Here is an 18,222-nt window from a genome sequence, read left to right as displayed (position 1 = left end):
CTTGTAATTGGGAAAAAATAAAGGATGAAATTACATGTTTATTTTCGACGACAATTTTAATCTTCTTTCCTCTCTTTCTGAGAGAAAGAGAGAGAGAGAGAGAGAGAGAGAAAGAGAGAGAGAGACACCCACAAGGATATTGAAAGCCAGGGCTGGCTGCCAGAGGATTAATTTTTCGTTTACTTATTTATCTGCCTATTAATGCATTTATTTACTCGATCCACATGCACAAGTTCTCATAACCTGTAAAGCTACTGCAGAGTTTGTTGGATGCGAACAGAAAGAACTGTGTCCTCCCCTGAATTAATTTTTCTCTCGACTCCGTGCTCGGCCCCCACGTGTTGCCTCCAGTCTCCTGCTTTGATCATCAGACCACATGGGTGTTCGGGAGCGCGCCATCGTTCCTTCCAGTGCAAGGGACTAAAGCCCCAGTGTAGCCTAAACACCCTGTCCACAGAGTGCTTGGTCTGCTCTCTCTATCCAAAGTGTCTCTCTCTCTCTTTCTCTGTCCCTCCATCTGTTTTGTCTCTTATTCTCCCTGCTGTGTTGGAATCCCCCCTCGAAAAACTGACCCAGACTTACTCCCTCAGTACATAAAGTCATTTTTTTTTCCCTCAGTGACTCACTTGGTGATATGCAGCATACTTTAACCATACAGAACATTCCTTCACCCAGGTACAACCATGCCTCGGTATTGACTCAAACACAGAGCTGAGCAGAAAATGAGCCACTGTTGTTGTGGTTGCTTTGGAAACTTCGCCATTGTTAATTGTTTGTGAATCACCCATCTACTGTGTATGGATTCTCAGCCATGGTTTTTCAAAGAGTGTACATGTCTGCACTGTGATACATAGAGTGTTTACTAATGCTGGGTATGTGTGCATGCATATGTGTGTAGGGGTATGTGCATGTGTCCTGTGTATGTAGTTTACCAGGTTGTGATGTGCATGTTAATATGTCTGTGCTGTTATTCATTGTTTTGGGGATTATATTTTGCATATTGATCCACGTCGTACAGGGACTGTACTGCCTGACAATAAAAAAAACACACAGGAAAATGAAATACCTGTTTCGGAATTCTGAGCATGCAGAATAGCAGCTAAGTGACTCAAAAAGACAGGCGTACACTCAGGAGAACGAGCGCATATTTCGAATGTATGACGTATTTCTCTTCACGCGATGTAATTCATTGGCGTTCCCATGCATCCTGGAATCCATAAAATCCATTGTGGATCATTGTCCCACGTGAATCTAGTTGTTTCTAAAACAAGACTACACTGTCTGGTTGATTCCCCGTGCACAGTTAAGGAGATGCAATTACCGGGAATGAATAAAAGAATAAAGTAGGTGTTGTTTATTTGAAAGATGAATCACTGGGAGGGACCTGTTAGCAGCGGTTACATAATTAACCAAATGAAAAAGAGAGAACGAGAAATACAGTAAAACCCAAGTGGTCATTTCTGAAACCTGATGATTTTAATTGTTCCTTTCGGTGCCTCTGAGGCCAGACGCTGCTAACGACTTCAGATTAAGAGGTACATAGTGTAAATGGAGAACGATATTACATCACGAAGTATGGCGTGCCGGCGTTCGTGCTTTTCAGCCAGAGAGCACACCTAACAACCTGTTAACAATCCGTCAGAGTATACCAGGTTTTCATATTTGAACATTACCGTTCAGTTTTGGTATTCACTGAAAGACATAATTTGTCTTGGTGGAATATGAAAACATTAAACCACATTGTTTCCGCAGAAGAAAAAATAAGTGCTATAAACTATCCTGACTAAAGAAGGGACAGGCAAGCATCACCATGAAGAATTTATTCGTTTGAAGCATAGTGTAGTACATAGTCAAACGCAATTGATGTGTTTGATAATGTTCTGTAATTACCACACAGGACTGTACAGAAAAAGGCTCCGAGATGGAGACACAAGAATGGCATCCTTAACATAATTTCCGGCCCCTGATAAATCACTGCTCCGTAACACAATCACAGAGGAATTTGAGGAATCCGGTGAAATCAATTAAATTATTTAACCACACGCATAAATAACAATCACGAATAAAACCTTACTTAAAACCTTACGTATAAATACATCTACGGTGCGGTCAGAATATTACCTAAAGTTACAAATAACTACAAAAGTAAATATGCCAAAAGGTAAGGACAACACATAAAACCAAAGAAATAAAAATATACATGAGTTATATTACCATTTACATTGAAATACGTGAACATTACTAAATGTAGATAACAATAGTTTTAAAATGAGAACAATCAAATTCAGGTACTTACTAATGCATAGAAACCTTCATTTGAGAGGATGGTTAGAAAAACAGCAATATAATATGCCCAAATAGGGCAATTATTCCTGAATTAAATATGCCTAAATAGCGGTTTCTTTTTTGTTGATTGTTTAATGTAGCTCCAATTTAGATTTAATTTTATTAAGAATATATAATTCTGACTCAGAGGGGGAAAAACACGGAAAACACTTTCTAGCAGTTATATCAAGATCAATTATAATACTATAGAATATGTATGATCAATTAAATACTTGATTCAACAATAATAATATCCAATATCACGTGGATTATTTTTTATATGAATAAAGCAACTCCATAGATTTTGATTATTGGTAACTCACATAAAAATAAAACTCTCCTAACTACGTTAACCACATATTCCCAAAGTGACAGTCTTAAAAAGACTTTTAACAGGCGCGGATAGGGTTTTAACAGTAAGAATGGTAAATACTTCCAAATGTGACTTCATTTTTTACTTCATCTGCAACTGCTGTTTCTTTAATTAGTGGGACTTGACTTGGAAGAAAAAAAACTTTAGAAGACACACTTCCTGAATTAGTTTAATCTTTCAAGGACGGAATTCCTATTTTGTTTTTTCATTATTGTTACTTCTTATTTCAGTGAAATGCTTTATTGCTTTCTATCCCTATCTATTTGTATAGTTCTCTCAGTACATTTGTATCGTTTTAAACATCGTTTGGGGGTTACAAAAGAAGTTAAATGTGTTTTTTAAAATATTGAAAACAGAGTGAGGTTAAAAAACCAAACAATAAAATCTCAAACAGAAACCGCAAAGCTAACCATCTTAATTTTGCCTGATTTATTTATGTGGGTAACTTGCTCCCCGCCCCCATTCCCCCGATTTTAAACAATTTTGCATAAATCGAAGGAAATTACTACTAAGTGCTACTACTACTAAATTACTATCATATTAGTAACAGTGCAGTAGTACTACACTACTGCTATGCATTGTACCAAGTTTACCACAGACTAATTTTCATAGGTTTTACAAATAATAATAACAATAACAACAACAACAATAATAACAATAATAATAATAAATTTCAAATACTCAAAATCTACTTTGTATTTAAAGCATTGAATATATCGTCACAATTCAATTATACAATTATTACAAAATTAATTCCAAATGACAGTTTGAAATAAAAAGTGATGTGGTCATATACAGCTGCACCGAAATAAAAACCCATGAATTCCTAATTTTATAGATGCACTATAAAAATTATGTCTTTTACTTCATTCAGAACTTTCTTACATTATCTTACAAGGTTCTGTTTTTAAAAACTGCACCTGTGATATGTCATGCTGTTTGTAGGGCCCGACAATGCGTGTGGGATGGTTGATTTATGTTGTAATTTTAGGTAGAGCAACGCGAACGTAAAACTGAATTAGTCATTATTATGGTTTACAGTTTGGGGACTCACTTAATGCGAATGACATTTCATCTATAAGGCTACACATCGGTTATTGGATCTCATCATTCATTCACATTTATAATCTGATTTTTCCCCTCATTACTCCATGTATAATCCCGTGTGTGTTAGGGGCTGGACAAATCTGAGTGGAGTTTCTTTCCCGTCTCCTCCGCCCCCTCTGTCCCCCATCTTTTTTCTTTATTGCTTTTTGGCGGCTCTTCAAAGCGCTCTGACCCTGTAATTGGAGGCGGGCTCTGTGTGTCTCATAGAAGTTCCTTTGCTCGTGCCGGAGTTACTCCAAACTGTCCCGGGACTGTGAGCTGAGACCCCTCTGCCTTTACTTAAAGCTCTTGGGATTTGATTCTCAGGGATGGCCGCGTCTATTTTGGAGGTATGGAACTAGGTGAACATTATTGTATGTCTTGCTGTTTTTGCAGTGCAGTAATACCAAATTGTTGATCCCTTATTTTGGCGTTGTTTTATCTTGTTTCACAGCGAGCTGAATAGTAGTGTAGGGAAGCATGGTCTGTAGGCTTGTCTCTATCGGTTGGTGCGCACTTGAGTATGTACTTGTCGGCATTCACCCTTCCTTAGCTTACTACAACTTGTCTACATGTCCGTCACTTCAAGAGAACTTAACATAATATTCAAACAATGCGAAACAACGAGTAAATTACAAGTAGAAGAACGGAGAGCCGCCTGCTGCGACGGAGATGGTGTCATGAATTAGATCGGACATCTGTTTGTGAAAATTTAACCTATCTCTTCTCAACATCTCCTAGTTTATGTCCTAACAATAGGCTCAGTAAACAACATGTACACAAGACAGCAGATCCATCCGTCCCTGCAAGTTCTGTTATGCCGAGATAACCGTTGCACTTCCACCTCTGTATTACAGTAGGCAACATTCAACGTGGTCTCTCGAAGTGAAAAAGGCATAACAGATGGATAATTATAAGAAATACACAGTGACATCAGAATGGCAAGTTCCTCTCTATTGATGCGTGTTCATTTAGTCTACATTCGCTCGGTGACGTTTTTGCTGACGATATAGTGATTCACTTATTGATAAAAAACGATTAAGAAGAGCGAGCAGACTGACTCCACTACAGCGTTTTACCCTTGACATGAAACGAGGGCTACTCTTTTCTCTAACATCCCATATTTCCTAATAATTGGCTTTTCCGTAGTCATACACTGATGAGTACCTGTAAAGCTGTGAGCTTTGATGTGTATCCCATTAGTGAAGCCTTCCCTTCACTCTCCCCCCGAGCAATTTGACGTGGGCATCAGTGCATCATTAATTCGGAAAAATAAATTGACATGCGGGATCTTAAAATCAACACAGCTGGTGTAAGTTTGGAACAATTATTTTAATTGAGTTTTCCCATCACATTTACAGGTGTAGATTGAGTTAAAGGAAACAGCGCCGCGCAAAATCACAATATTCAGAGTTGTTCAACTTACCATAGAATGAAGTCGGTGAACTTTGTGTAACCTCCAAAACTCAAAGGCTCAGGTTTGCTGTAGTTTTCTTTGTTTAACGGGGAGGAAATGTGATCCGTGTCCCACTTTGTTATATGCTATTATAGGCAATTTATTACTGCAGTTGTTCTGTATTCATAAAGGAAGTTGTGTTCTTAGCTTAAATCTCAAGAGCCAAACACGGCAAAAAGCAGACTAACATATTCCAGGCTGTGGGCCTACACACATATTTCATGCATGCGCATGCAAAACCAATATAAATGAAGATAATGTCATTAACGGACTTTATTTAACCAATATTGCGTGTCGCTGTGAACTACGGTGGTATGATGGATAACCGTGTTGAGTGATATGGTAACCGACAGAGAAAGCAAACACCACTACAATGTCATGTTTGATGGTAAAAAAAAATGTTACAGGTTGTTACCGTTTTAATCTAGTAACGCGTACGTCTACGTCTGCTACTAGCCTATGTTTTCGGCATATCCGGGTTAAACATAAAGCAAAAACATCAGCGAAATTAAAATATTGACATTCACAGACAGTAAATCAATCTGCAAAGGAAAAAGAAATATACAGACAGGAATACGTAATGCTGCCACAATTACTGCATACAATTTCCACAACTCATCCAAAGTAGGAGCAGAAAGGAAGTAAACCACATGCGGGATGGGCTTTGAATGCAAGCATTACCGACAAGTTAAACCCCGCCGTTTAGCTCTGTAATGGGGTGTAATTAACCTGGAAATGGAAGCTAAAGCAACAGGATACGCCATGTCGACCGCAGGCGCTTAGTTGGAATGAGGGGGAGATCAATGCCAAGCCCCCGAGTCTCCTAAAGCCTGTTCCTCCAAGTTATTCAAGTGTAATTCGCCCAGGGTACACTAGACGGAAAGAAAAACGCGTTAACACCAAATAAACTGTGGGGGGGACGTTCCTCGCTTGTGTGACAATGAAAAGGGTAAGGAGAAGAATAAGAAGGAAACGTGTTCTGTGTGTCCTGACAAATTCACGCTCGCTACTGGTTGCTCGCAGGTAATCAAAGTGCACTCGGGGCAGGCGTGTTTTATTACGTCAGCTGTCGGAAGCACACGTTTGGATATGCACATATTAAAACATCACAAAAGATACCGTTGGTGATATCAGATCAGTCAGTAAAAGTGCTTTTATTCAAATACGCTTCCACACAAACATATTTTATTCAAATAGCCTATGCTTCCACACAAACATATTTTCATTTAAATACCAAAATGTTCCCCATGACGTGTAAAGCTGTAACAAATTGTATGATTCACAATTTCTAATTGTTACTACTGCAATTACTGAAACTATGTTCCCAACAACTCTTAGGTGGATAATGACCTCAAGGAATAATATCAGTCACCTGACACACACGTGGACAGAACGACTGGGAGGGCACAAAGTTAGATTTTGTGCTCCTCTTAGAATTGGACTTTTTGTTGACCCTCGGTGGTTTCCAAGTTTTATGTCAGGAAGGAAACCACACAAAAGAAACCAGAGCACATTCCCTCATTGAAGACCAGTGGCGGTGGCGCTGATTAAATTAACAACCGCCATTTGCTTTTTCATTTTATGCGCTTAAATGTCATTTGTGGTGACGGCAAAGGGAGACTGGGGGAAACACCAGTCGAAATGCGGCTTGAAAATGTGTTTTATTGTGATGAGATTGATTGGGTACTGCCATCAGGAGAGCAGGCTAACGTGAAATAAATAGGCAGCCCTATTTATGAGCAATTACAGTACAATTACAGTAGCCTATCGGCCTGACAAATGCACCATACCAAAGAAAATTGGGTTTCCAAGGTTTTAGAGGTTACAGTGGGTAAAATACTATCACCATAGGACCCAATGTTAAGTAAAGAGTGAAAATAAAGTTATAAATAAACATCGCGACCAAAAATAGACGTGAAAGGCCATCAACTTTCGCCACAATGTGCCTCCAATTTTCTGTAAAGTATACCATCACGGTAATTGATTAGGGTGCGCATTTCACCGTCAACGCCGCCATTGTCGTTGACTTCATGGAAATAGTAGACTATACCTTACCAGTATTTTATCATAGTACGCTTTGTCGACCAATGTTTCAGCACAAACTGCAGTATAGGTGCGTGCTAGATGTCAAGTAATGTCAGTGATGTTAATTATTCACAATACGTGTTGTCATCGTCTTGTCATCCGCTATTCGCAGAAGTCTAAAACCTCACTCCCCAAACAAAGCAGGGGGGTTAGCAAACATGCACAGTGGTACAGTAGCGTCGAGTTACAAAGACAATATGCCATTGTTGGATTTCATATAATGACAGTCTCAGATATCATAGCGACAAACGGACTCAAACGTCTCCAACTGACCAACATTCTTAACATAACTTATTCTACTGCTTTCCCGTGCGTTGAGACAGAAAGCATTGCCCATCATACAAAAATGTGGAATTATGTAATAGCGTTCATATGCCTGAATGTCGAATTACATAAACAGTACGGTCATACTGGTGTTTCATCACGTTTAAGTGGTGTGCCATTTCTTGTTTTAATTGAGAAAAGAGTATGTTTAACGGGAAATTCAACCCTTCAGCATTTATGAAAGGGCCTGATTGAGATAAGACACAATGATGTGTTTTCCTCTCTTCAATTAAGGTCAGATTTAAATTCAACAGAGACATACTGTATGAGAAATATTGCAACACATTCACAGAAAAACAAACAAACACCAGGCGGGCCACAACACAGGACTACCCAGTCATACCCGCATAATTGGCTTGTTTTGTTGCTATTTCACTAACTGAAGTGGCTCCTGTCTTTGTGCGTCCAGGGCTTATTTAGAGTAATGTCACTTAACGCACATAAACAAATGTGGCCCCAAAATGTTCAAATGCTTACTGTTTTTCTTAAAAAAAATACTTTTAGTAGCATGTCTGTGCTCTGTTGTTACATGGGGAAGCGCTCCAGAAAGGCAGAGAAGCACACGAGGTTTTGATCAGCAGTGATGCAGATACAGTTGCAGTGCTCTCTCAGTCTCAGTTGTCCTCTTGTTACCTCTCTTGCAGGATGAAGGTCGCTATGGGTCCAGTCCCTTGGCGATGCTGACTGCCACTTGCAATAAGTTTGGCAGCACCAGCCCAGTGAGGGACTCTGCCACGCCTGGCAAGGCGGGCAGCGCGGCACCCGGAAAGAAGCCCTACAGCCTGACCTCCGACCTCCAGGCACCAAAGAATGGGAGGGCCAGCGAAGGCCTCACCGATACTTACACAGGTTCCTTCAGCGCTGGCGGCGGGCTCCTCACCCCCTCCGGCAGCCCTCCTCCCCCAACTGGAGGCTACACCTCCGAATACAACCCCTTCTCCCACTCCTTCCAGACCTCCTCTGGCTCCCAGGACCCCTCGCTGCTGGTGTCGAAGGCTCACGCCACTGCCGACTGCCTGACCAGCGTCTACACCTCTCTGGACATGGCGCACCCCTACGGCTCCTGGTACAAGGCAGGGATCCACCCTGGCATCACTGCGGCGCCAGCCAATGCCACCTCCTCCTGGTGGGACGTACACCCCAACTCCAACTGGCTGAGTGCGGCACAGACTCAGCCCGACAGCCTGCAGGCCTCCCTCCAGCCTGTGCCGCCCCAAGCCTCCCTCAGCCCGCAGCTGCCCAGCTACAGCTCTGACTTCACCTCACTGAACCCGGCGCCCTACTCCACCGTGGGCCTGGGCTCCTCCTCCCACCTGCTCCAATCCTCGCAGCACATGCTGCCCCAGGACATGTACAAGCCCAAACCGGTGCCCAGCGGCGCCCTCATGGAGAGCCCCATAGGCCTGAAGCCGGCACGGGCCTCAGGCGGGTACGGAGGTGGAGGCACTCCGGGCCGGTCCTCCTGCGACTGCCCCAACTGCCAGGAGCTGGAGCGCCTGGGCGCGTCGGCCGCCTCCCTGCGGAAGAAGCCGGTGCACAGCTGCCACATCCCGGGCTGCGGCAAGGTGTACGGCAAGGCCTCCCACTTGAAGGCCCACCTGCGCTGGCACACGGGCGAGCGGCCCTTCGTCTGCAACTGGCTGTTCTGCGGGAAGCGCTTCACCCGCTCCGACGAGCTGGAGCGGCACGTGCGCACCCACACGCGCGAGAAGAAGTTCACCTGCCTGCTGTGCAACAAGCGCTTCACCCGCAGCGACCACCTGAGCAAGCACCAGAAGACCCACGGCGAGGCCTCGCTTCAGGGCAAGGCCGGGGCGGGCGAGGGAGAGCCCGACCCCCGGAGCGAGGAAACTGTCGACCCCACCCCCGCCCCGCCCAGTAACGCCGTCCCAGACCCCACCACCAACGGAGAGGAGAAGACTGGTGCAGCAGCTGGCGTGGAGACGGGCAGCGGCCTGCTGGAGATCTGACCTTGCTCACTATGCCGGCACAGCCGTAGTTACAGCAGCCATTTTAGTGGTGCATGGTTAAAAGAAGTAATGTGTGTATGTGGCAGCTGAGCCCACGATATTGAAATACAGCATATCCTCTGTCCCCCTCCCAGTGCTACTCATATTGGAGGTGGTGCTGGGCTTGTTGCTGGAACTGAGAGTGACACTGACAATGACTCCCAGCAGGTATTCTCTCAATGGACTATGCTACCAGCATCTCTGCTGTTGAACACTGAGCAAAGATACACAGATACATGCATGCACCATGTAAGTCCACACACTTGCTCTGTTGAATACAGGGTGAATCCATGCATTCACACACATGCGCGCGCGCACACACACACACACACACACACACACAAACACAAACACAAACACACACACACAACACAGTCACTTGCATTTTGCAAGCAAAACAAACCACTGGTATAACTTATCTTCCCATAGGCTGTTTTTGCTATTGAACTCTAAAAAGAGATCAAAGTCTGAACAGGTACATTCAAGCATTAAAGATATACAGGCAGTTTTATTTTATCTACTATTGTTAATTATCATTCATGTTTTTTACAGTTATGTTTATTCCTTTTCATCAAGCGGTAAAAGCAACACCATAGAGGTGTTTGTCAATTTGACAGCTTTCTGAGTCTTTGCACCACAGTTTACCAAGTGAAAACAGTTGGAAGAGAGGTTTTAGAAACTGGATTTAAACCTAAAGAACTCTGACAGATTGCTCTGGTTAGAACAAACTTAAGTGTTGGCATAATTCAGAAGTTATAATGGTCAAACTGATTTGGTGGCAGATTTCACAGTTGTCAAGTGTTCATTCATGTACATGTGATATGTTTGCCTGAGTTTTTATTATGGGCAGGCTATCCTGTGTGATTTATTTAATTTGTTCTTACTTATAAAAATCTTATTTATGTCTTAAATTATGAGCAAATGCTGCCTGCATTTGAAATAGGATCATCTCGCATTTCATAAGCATTGCTTAATTTGATGGCATGATAATGGTAGCAAGCCATTGTTAAAACTCAGTAAATTAAGAAGTTTTTTAATGTTATTATTTATTAAAAGTTTTTTTGAAGTAATAGATAATTATATAGTAATGCAGGTGCTTAAATATTTGGGATTTTATTTATATATCATGGAGGTTAGTTCTATCTCAAAGCTACCATCCCTTTATGGTTTTCAGTCATGTCATTGTATTCACATATGGAGTTGAAATAGTTGCTGTCCTCCGTTGTTATTTGTATTATGTTTGTGAAACCTTTTTCTAATTTAAATACTATTTTAATAAACCATTGAAGAGTGTATATAAAAGGCTTCACTGATTTTATGAATACATTGTAAAGTGTATTTATTGGTCTAATTCTTCTTTATTGTCTTATCATGTGTAACCATGTTGATAAAGGAAGAGTAACAGTCATGAAGTCAAATAGTTTGTGTAAGCTATTGGATATTAAAGGTGCTAATGATTTGTAGAGAGGCTGTAATTATGATAACTGCTTTGATTTTTTTTTTTAAAAGAAACATGCCTCATTTGTTGCATGTCAGAAACGTCGATGTGGTTTCACATTGTCTGGTAAGGTTAAATTAAAATATACAGAAGAATATATTGAAGACCTCTCTATCTGGAAAAGTTCAGGACAAAATATTTATAGTACGATGTCTCTTTTATGGAAACATATCATGTGAAAACCACCCAAAAGACTGTTGGTTTGAATTCCGAAAGTAGAACGCTGTATATAAATACCTATGTGAGTAGTTAAGTAAGTAGCAGAATAAGAATAAGGTTTTCAGTGGTGTGGCAACATGATTGACAGCTTGGGCAGAATTGTGTTGAAATGCAGTCGTCTGGTGCTAAAGTAAAGAAAGGCTTCATTTTCTATGCTCATTGGTGTCTGTCGTCCATTCTGTCTACGGATTTGAGCGTGCCGTTTTGAAAACCTTCACCCCACAGCATCATCCGTCAGTTCAGTAGCATTCATCTGTGTGAAACAATGCACAGAGAATGACAGATAGAAAGACACACGTATGTTGAAAGAGCAATAGAGGTCAAAGTATTTTCAGACATTACAGTCCAAACAGTGAATGCTGTAAGAAGGTTGTAAATGTACTCCTTAAAAAGGACCTGAATAACCACAGAGATGCCTCACACCTACAAGTAATAAGACATTTATTTATTTATTTATTTAATAAGACAATTGATAAATATATTATATAAATATGTGCGTATACATATAATTGTGTGTTTATATACATTTAGACATGGATATATAGATAGATAGATAGATAGATAGATAGATATGTACTTTATTAATCCCAGTGGGAAATTAAGTTATCCAGCTGCTCGCTGACATACAGTGCATTCATAATAAAAACCATAATACAAACCACTAAAAGTGCGGAAGGGCAAAAAAAAAAAAAATAGATAGAGATAGAGATATAGATAGATATATAGATATAATATACAGATAGATAGATAGATAGATAGATAGATAGATAGATGCACACAGACATGATGACACACACTAGTTTTTGGGAAAGACCAGTTAGGTTATCACATTTAAGTTCTATTAGAGGTCATAAATGGAATGAAAGCTACAGAAACATGACTTGCATGTCCTCTGATGTGGAAATTGGGTGAAAAAAGTGGGTTAACTGTGGGTTATTGCATTTTTCCAGGACACTCCTCAAATAAGCAGTGATTCAGGATAGGATGCCCACACCACACCAAGGGGGCCACCATGAACAGAGAGTGTTTGTACAGAAAACATAGTCACAGTACAAATATTTGGTCTCCACTCCTGCACCCAGACCCTCCACAGAGAGCCAAACTACTTAAGAGTCTCGACTCATTCCCTCAACCACTTTCTCCCTCTCTTGACTCCAACCTCCCTTCCTGTCTAACATATATATACCTCCCTCTTCCTCTCTTCTTCTACCTCCCTCTTCCTCTCTCAGGTCTTCTGTTGCTCCCACTTTTTCCCCTTTTCCCTCTCTTAAACCATCTTTTCCTTCTCCTTCTCTCACCCCCTCTCAGCGTATTCTCTCTTTTACCTCCCTCTCTCTTATACCTGACCAAGTGCCTTAATTATGCTCTGTGGCACAAACAAAGCAGCCCTCTGAGATGAACTCCCAGTCAACACAATGACCTCTTTCAGGCCCACACTGTAGTTACACTCAAGGCAATTACTCCACTCTACAGTCTGAGAGGGGCAATTACTCCTGCCCCTATTTCAACAAAGTGGGAAAAGCCGGGTGGGGTGGGGGGAGGGGGGTTGTGGGGGATTGGAGGATGGGTATGACTGAATTGTTATATGAACTGTACCTGGAAAGGTGTCAAAGAGGAAGTCAAACAAGAAGGTAGGCCATAGGTAGGCACAGTTTGTTTTTAGAAGAATCTTTGAGTAGTGGGTATGACTTACAGCTCTTAAGGATAAAGAAAAAAATATTCATAGTGGAGGGCGTGGAGAGGATGGGGGGGGGGGGGGGGGGCAAAATAACTGCTTTGACCTTTTCACCTGATCACTATTACCTTTCATCTTACATCAAGGAGTGTGATCTTCATCTCCTGTAGTCTGTCTTAACTCCTACTCTGCTGTTTGCTACGTTTGGATGTATATCTTCTTCCTTGTTGATTCCTTGTTGGTTCAGTAAAACAAATTTTCTTTCTGATCACTTTAATTATTTCGCATGACAATAAGCCCAGGTAGTGAAGAGAAGCTCTTTGGAAGCTGAGAGTGACACAGCCTGAACCATCTGAAGTGATCAGGATCTGCCAAGTAGATGCCGAGTAGAGAGGAAGTGACTTGGTGGGTGACCGAACTGTCAAATTACAAAATAGAATTGTTCATCCATCCACATTACAAACGAAACAGCTAAGAGTTATTTGCAATTGTGAAATACTTCAGAACAAGCATATTACAGAATTATTTTTCAACATATAGTTGAATGAAATATTGAACTGACATTCAAGAGAGTTGTCTCCTTTTTTTGCTGAAATGGAAATCCTAAAAAGGTCAACTGTAAAAAGTAGTAAGAACGTCATTCACAATATATTCTGTTCTCCCTATTTTGTATATGATTTGATTGCATCAGTTGAAACCTTTGCATTTGATGTACAAAGCTGTCAATGAATATCCAAGATGAGTTTGGTTGTATAACAAATGGCAATAGCGTCTCCCAATAACAGTCTCCCTGAACAGGATGTCATTTTTTGTTTTTGCCGAAATGATAAAAAGTAGCGATGCCCACAGAGCGGGACGGTGGGTGCACTGAGGCACAAAGACCTGTCCTAACCCCCACACTTTGCTCCGCGCTGCTCCTGCTTGCATGGTTCCAATTTAAGGGTTCTAATGAGCTGTAGTTGAGGTCAATTTATATAAAACGTCCCCGGGCTGACTCTGTCATCAGGGACTGACATGTTTATGGTGGTCTGAAGTGGGCGTGTGGTCGAGTCCACGACATAAAAGGCAAGCAGGGAATGGGTGGGGTGTGTCAGGGGAGTGGGAATGGGGGTAGGGGAGGGTCAAGCAAGTGGCTTTTAACTTCCACTACTGGTATTTTTTTTTCTCCCTTTTTATACTCTGGTGGTGGTGGTAACCTTGTTTTATTTTTATTTTTTATTTCGAAAGCCAGGAAGAGTTAACGGTCGCTTCAAATGCAGTCATAAAAAGATAAATATATTCTGAGACACGTGAAAAAAGGAGAAACTCTGGAGAAAACTGTTCCATATGTCTCCTCCTTCTTTCAGCATTTTAAAGATCTCACATCCCCATTAGCAATAGTGTATAATTACAAATAGCATAGATATTTTCTTTTAATGAGAACGCAGAAAAGTCATTGAAATCCTGAAAATTACAAATTAAATTAAACAGACGTGATCTTGGCGGGCTAAATATTAAAATATTAACACATCTAGAATAAAATGGATAAAACGTGTCTGTTTAGAATGATGTACATGTTTTGTGAGGCTGTGTGTTTGTTTTTTTTTTTTTGAATAAAGAAACTGAACAGCTCACGCTAGTCACGCTAGAGTTAGTCACACTGTTGCCGAGCCACTGAGTTGAAATCAGATTTGTGCCCTTTTCAGCATTAACCCTGAGGATGTCAACGCACCGGCTCAGTGCTCTGGCATTTACAGCTGGATGCGAGCCCATTCCGGGGGAACTCTTCTGTCCCGATCTCCCACTTGCAACAGGTGAAAGAAATAATAACCAATCAAACTTGAAAGGTGAATGTGTTTCATATGAAGAACAACTAAAATATTTTGTATTGAACAGCCACCCCCGACCTTTTAGAAATCCTCTCCTGGTCATACAATTCTCAGCCATACATCTGCTTTCATTCTTTCCTCCTTATGTAAGTGCTTGCTCAGTCTCCTCAGGACTTAGGTCCTCATTCAGTTTAACTGCAACAGACTTTAACTTTAACACTTTAACACACTGAGCCCTGAAATTGATCAAGTGTCACATTTTTCAATTCACTTTTATTAAAGGCAGCTACTGACAAGGTAATACTACGTAAATGAATGAATGAAAACTCATGACACTTGGTGAACTTTGAGTGTTAGACAAGATGTGCGAAGCAATTACACTGAAAAGAGGCCTTATAAAGTATTAGTATGTGTCTTGTCTTATTGTCATGTATTTCTTTTGTTGTGAGCAAAATCATGCACATTAAATAGACTTTCCTGTTATTCCCTCTCCCTCCCCCCCATAGGAGGGGCGGAAACACAATGGGCTGTATTGACAAAGCTGCCTTCTGGTTCATGCAGTCAGGCTTCCTCATGCCCCTGGGTGTAGGAGGGGGTGCAATTTAAAGTGGGACAAAGGCACAGGTGTCCACAGGTGTGACAGGACGCTCTCTTAGGGAGGGGGATTGGAGGGGGGGGTCAGTGCGCCTAGGGGTATGGCAACTACTATAAAGGCTATGCAAGATAAGTTTTGAGATTAGGGCCAGGACAATGCTGACCTAGGTGAACCACAACAAGATTGAGAGGTCAGGAGAGGTCAGGTAGTGGTCGATGTAAAAGAGGGTAGAGATTTGATTTTGACAGATGAGGCGGGATGTCTGCAGCATGTAGGTCCGTTGCTTCTCAAAGTCCACCAGTATCTTACATCTCAATACTGACATCCAACAAGTCCCTTTAGCTTATCTGCTTTTCCTGTTGCAACACCTGGCCCGTGGCTCTTTTTTTTTTGTTCCGTTTCTATCTTTACACGGCTCTGCTCTTTTTACTGTGACTGTGGGACTTTATGGGAAGGCTGTGGGTGACTCTGCGCCCCTGTAAAAAGATAATTTGTTCCCTATTTAATGTTCTCCGGATGACAAATTGCTTCCAGAAAAAAAAAAATGAAGGTCAGGATATCTGATGTGACATTTGAAAATATACATCTACTCTCCTTATTTCTTTCAACTGCATAAATTGGTTACACATCCCTTTCGGTGTGATGGTTTTTACAGGGAGAAGGCAGAGGAGAGTAATGTCCTTCGTCTTGACTCATTAAATTGCCCATGTTCTGCTGGAGAGGCAGGGAAATTGTGTGCTTTGCCATTACTTCCTGAGCTCCTCTACCCCCTCTATGTAGGTCAGTCTCAGTCTCCCTCATATTGCATGTGTTTTGACACAATTTACAGGCGTGAACTCCTGTAATAAATCTTAATATATCCATTGGAGATTTTGCTTATGAAAAGTGGCACACAAAGAAACCCTAATGAAAAGATGTTTGCCGGATGTTGTTGTGATTATTGTTGTTTTGACTGCCTGAAGCTAAGTTTAAATGTTTTCTTGATTTATGAATGGTTTCTATTGCACGTGCCACCATATCCTGTCTGCTTGAAGTGACATTGTAAAATTGTTACTATAAAAACCATGTCATAACAAGGAATGAAAATTCTCTCCCTTTCAGAAATATGAGCGAAGAATCACACACATAATTTAACTCAGTCAACAAATCAGTCACTTATGTTCATAATTATGCTGGAGTCAATATTTCACTGTGAACAATCATAGCTATCATAACTATGAACAATCATAAACAACAAAGTATATAGGATTTATCCCACCACTATGTATATATGTGTGTATGTATGTATGCATGCATATGCATATACATATACATATACATATACATATAAAATGTAACTGAATGAATCCTGCTTCTCTATAATTTACTGCTTGTTACTTTTGCACTTAGTTTGAAAGGTAATGGACTGTAGTGATGGGGCCTGTGGATGCTTAGCAGTCTGCATTTACAGCAGCAAGAAAGCAAATATGATCCACAAATAAAATTGGCGGCTCATCACAATTTCAGAAGGAATTTCTATAAACACACACACGGTATAGAGTGCATGTATTTCTCTTTCAAAAGCGCTTACTATAAAAAAAGCACTCTCCCAGTATCTGATGGTATTATGGTATTCTGATTGACGTACTGCCCAAACCATCCTCATTTCTCTTTTTTTAATGCAAGCCACTAAAGACTTCCTAGGAACATTTTAAAAGGAGAGGGATTTAAAGAAAGAGAGGGGGGAGTGTGGTGGAAGAGGAAAGGCAGAACCAGAGAAAAAAGGGTGGTGGTGGTGGGGGGGGGGGGGGGGGTGATCAACAAAAAACCTGTGTTAAGAAGAGCTGAATGGAAGCAGGAATTGAGTGAGATTAGAAGATAAAGGCGAGGAGAAACAGAGGTATATCAAAAGACAGATTTGAATGGGGGGAGACAGAGAGAGAGAGAGAGAACGAGAGAGAGGGAGAAAGAGAGAGAGAGAGAGAGAGAGAGAGGAAAGAGGCAATAGAGTGATTTGGGTTGGAAGAGAGACGGAGTTGGCAGGGATGGGGTGGAGGAGTGTGGTGGTTCAGAAGTCCTCCAGCGCGAGGCGCCAGTGTGTCCGGCGGGGGCCCTGACCAAGAGCCGCTTCACCCCCCCCAGAATCATGGCCACAACCCCCCTCCGCCCCCCAACACACCCGGCTGGCAGGCAGCGAGCTGCTGGGGCTGCTGCCGCTGCATGTTTATTTAATATCCTGAAGAAATTGAAATATCTCTGTGGGCTAACGCACACACACACACACACACACTCACCACCGAAAAAATAAATAAATAAAATAAAATAATAATATTCTCTTGATGCACCGCCAAGAATAGAAAGAAAACCTCTCTCCTTTTTTTCTGACAGAATGTTACAGAAAGCAGTGGGGAGAGCGTAAAATGCCTGACACTGCACAAAACTGTCTGACTCCTTGAACAGAGAAGGAGAAACGGTCAGGCTGTTTTCACGAAGGGGGGTACCAAGCAGTGAGCTTAACATAGTATTCACATTTTGTGTGTCTATGTAATGTGTCAGCGTACAGTGAGTTCTTCATTCAAAAGCACATGTTTCATGCCAGCATGTGTCCAGTATCTACAGTAAATGCTTTTTCACTGCTTTCATGCATATAAGAGATGGAGCTTTTATAGTGCAGAAATGGGCTTTTTGTGCCCTACTAACACAAGCACTCTGTTAATGATTCTGTGTCTGTGTGTGTGTGTGCACACGCATATTTGTGTCGGTCTGCAAACATCTGCGTGTGAGTGTTTG

General features: G+C 41.5%; 1 protein-coding gene across 1 annotated transcript; it reads left to right on the top strand.

The window, feature by feature from the left end:
* The first annotated feature begins 4,113 nt into the window (after positions 1-4,113).
* sp7 (Sp7 transcription factor) lies at positions 4,114-9,619 on the top strand. Its single transcript, XM_036530803.1, has 2 exons — positions 4,114-4,134; positions 8,294-9,619. The coding sequence occupies exons 1-2, from the start codon at positions 4,114-4,116 to the stop codon at positions 9,617-9,619; spliced, it is 1,347 nt and encodes a 448-aa protein (XP_036386696.1).
* Positions 9,620-18,222: the final 8,603 nt, after the last annotated feature.

This window comes from Megalops cyprinoides, chromosome 6 (assembly GCF_013368585.1).
Source record: "Megalops cyprinoides isolate fMegCyp1 chromosome 6, fMegCyp1.pri, whole genome shotgun sequence".
Classification (NCBI taxonomy): Eukaryota; Metazoa; Chordata; class Actinopteri; order Elopiformes; family Megalopidae; genus Megalops; species Megalops cyprinoides.
Note: the sequence above shows the minus strand (reverse complement) of the source record. Positions and strands in the feature narration are given on the sequence as shown.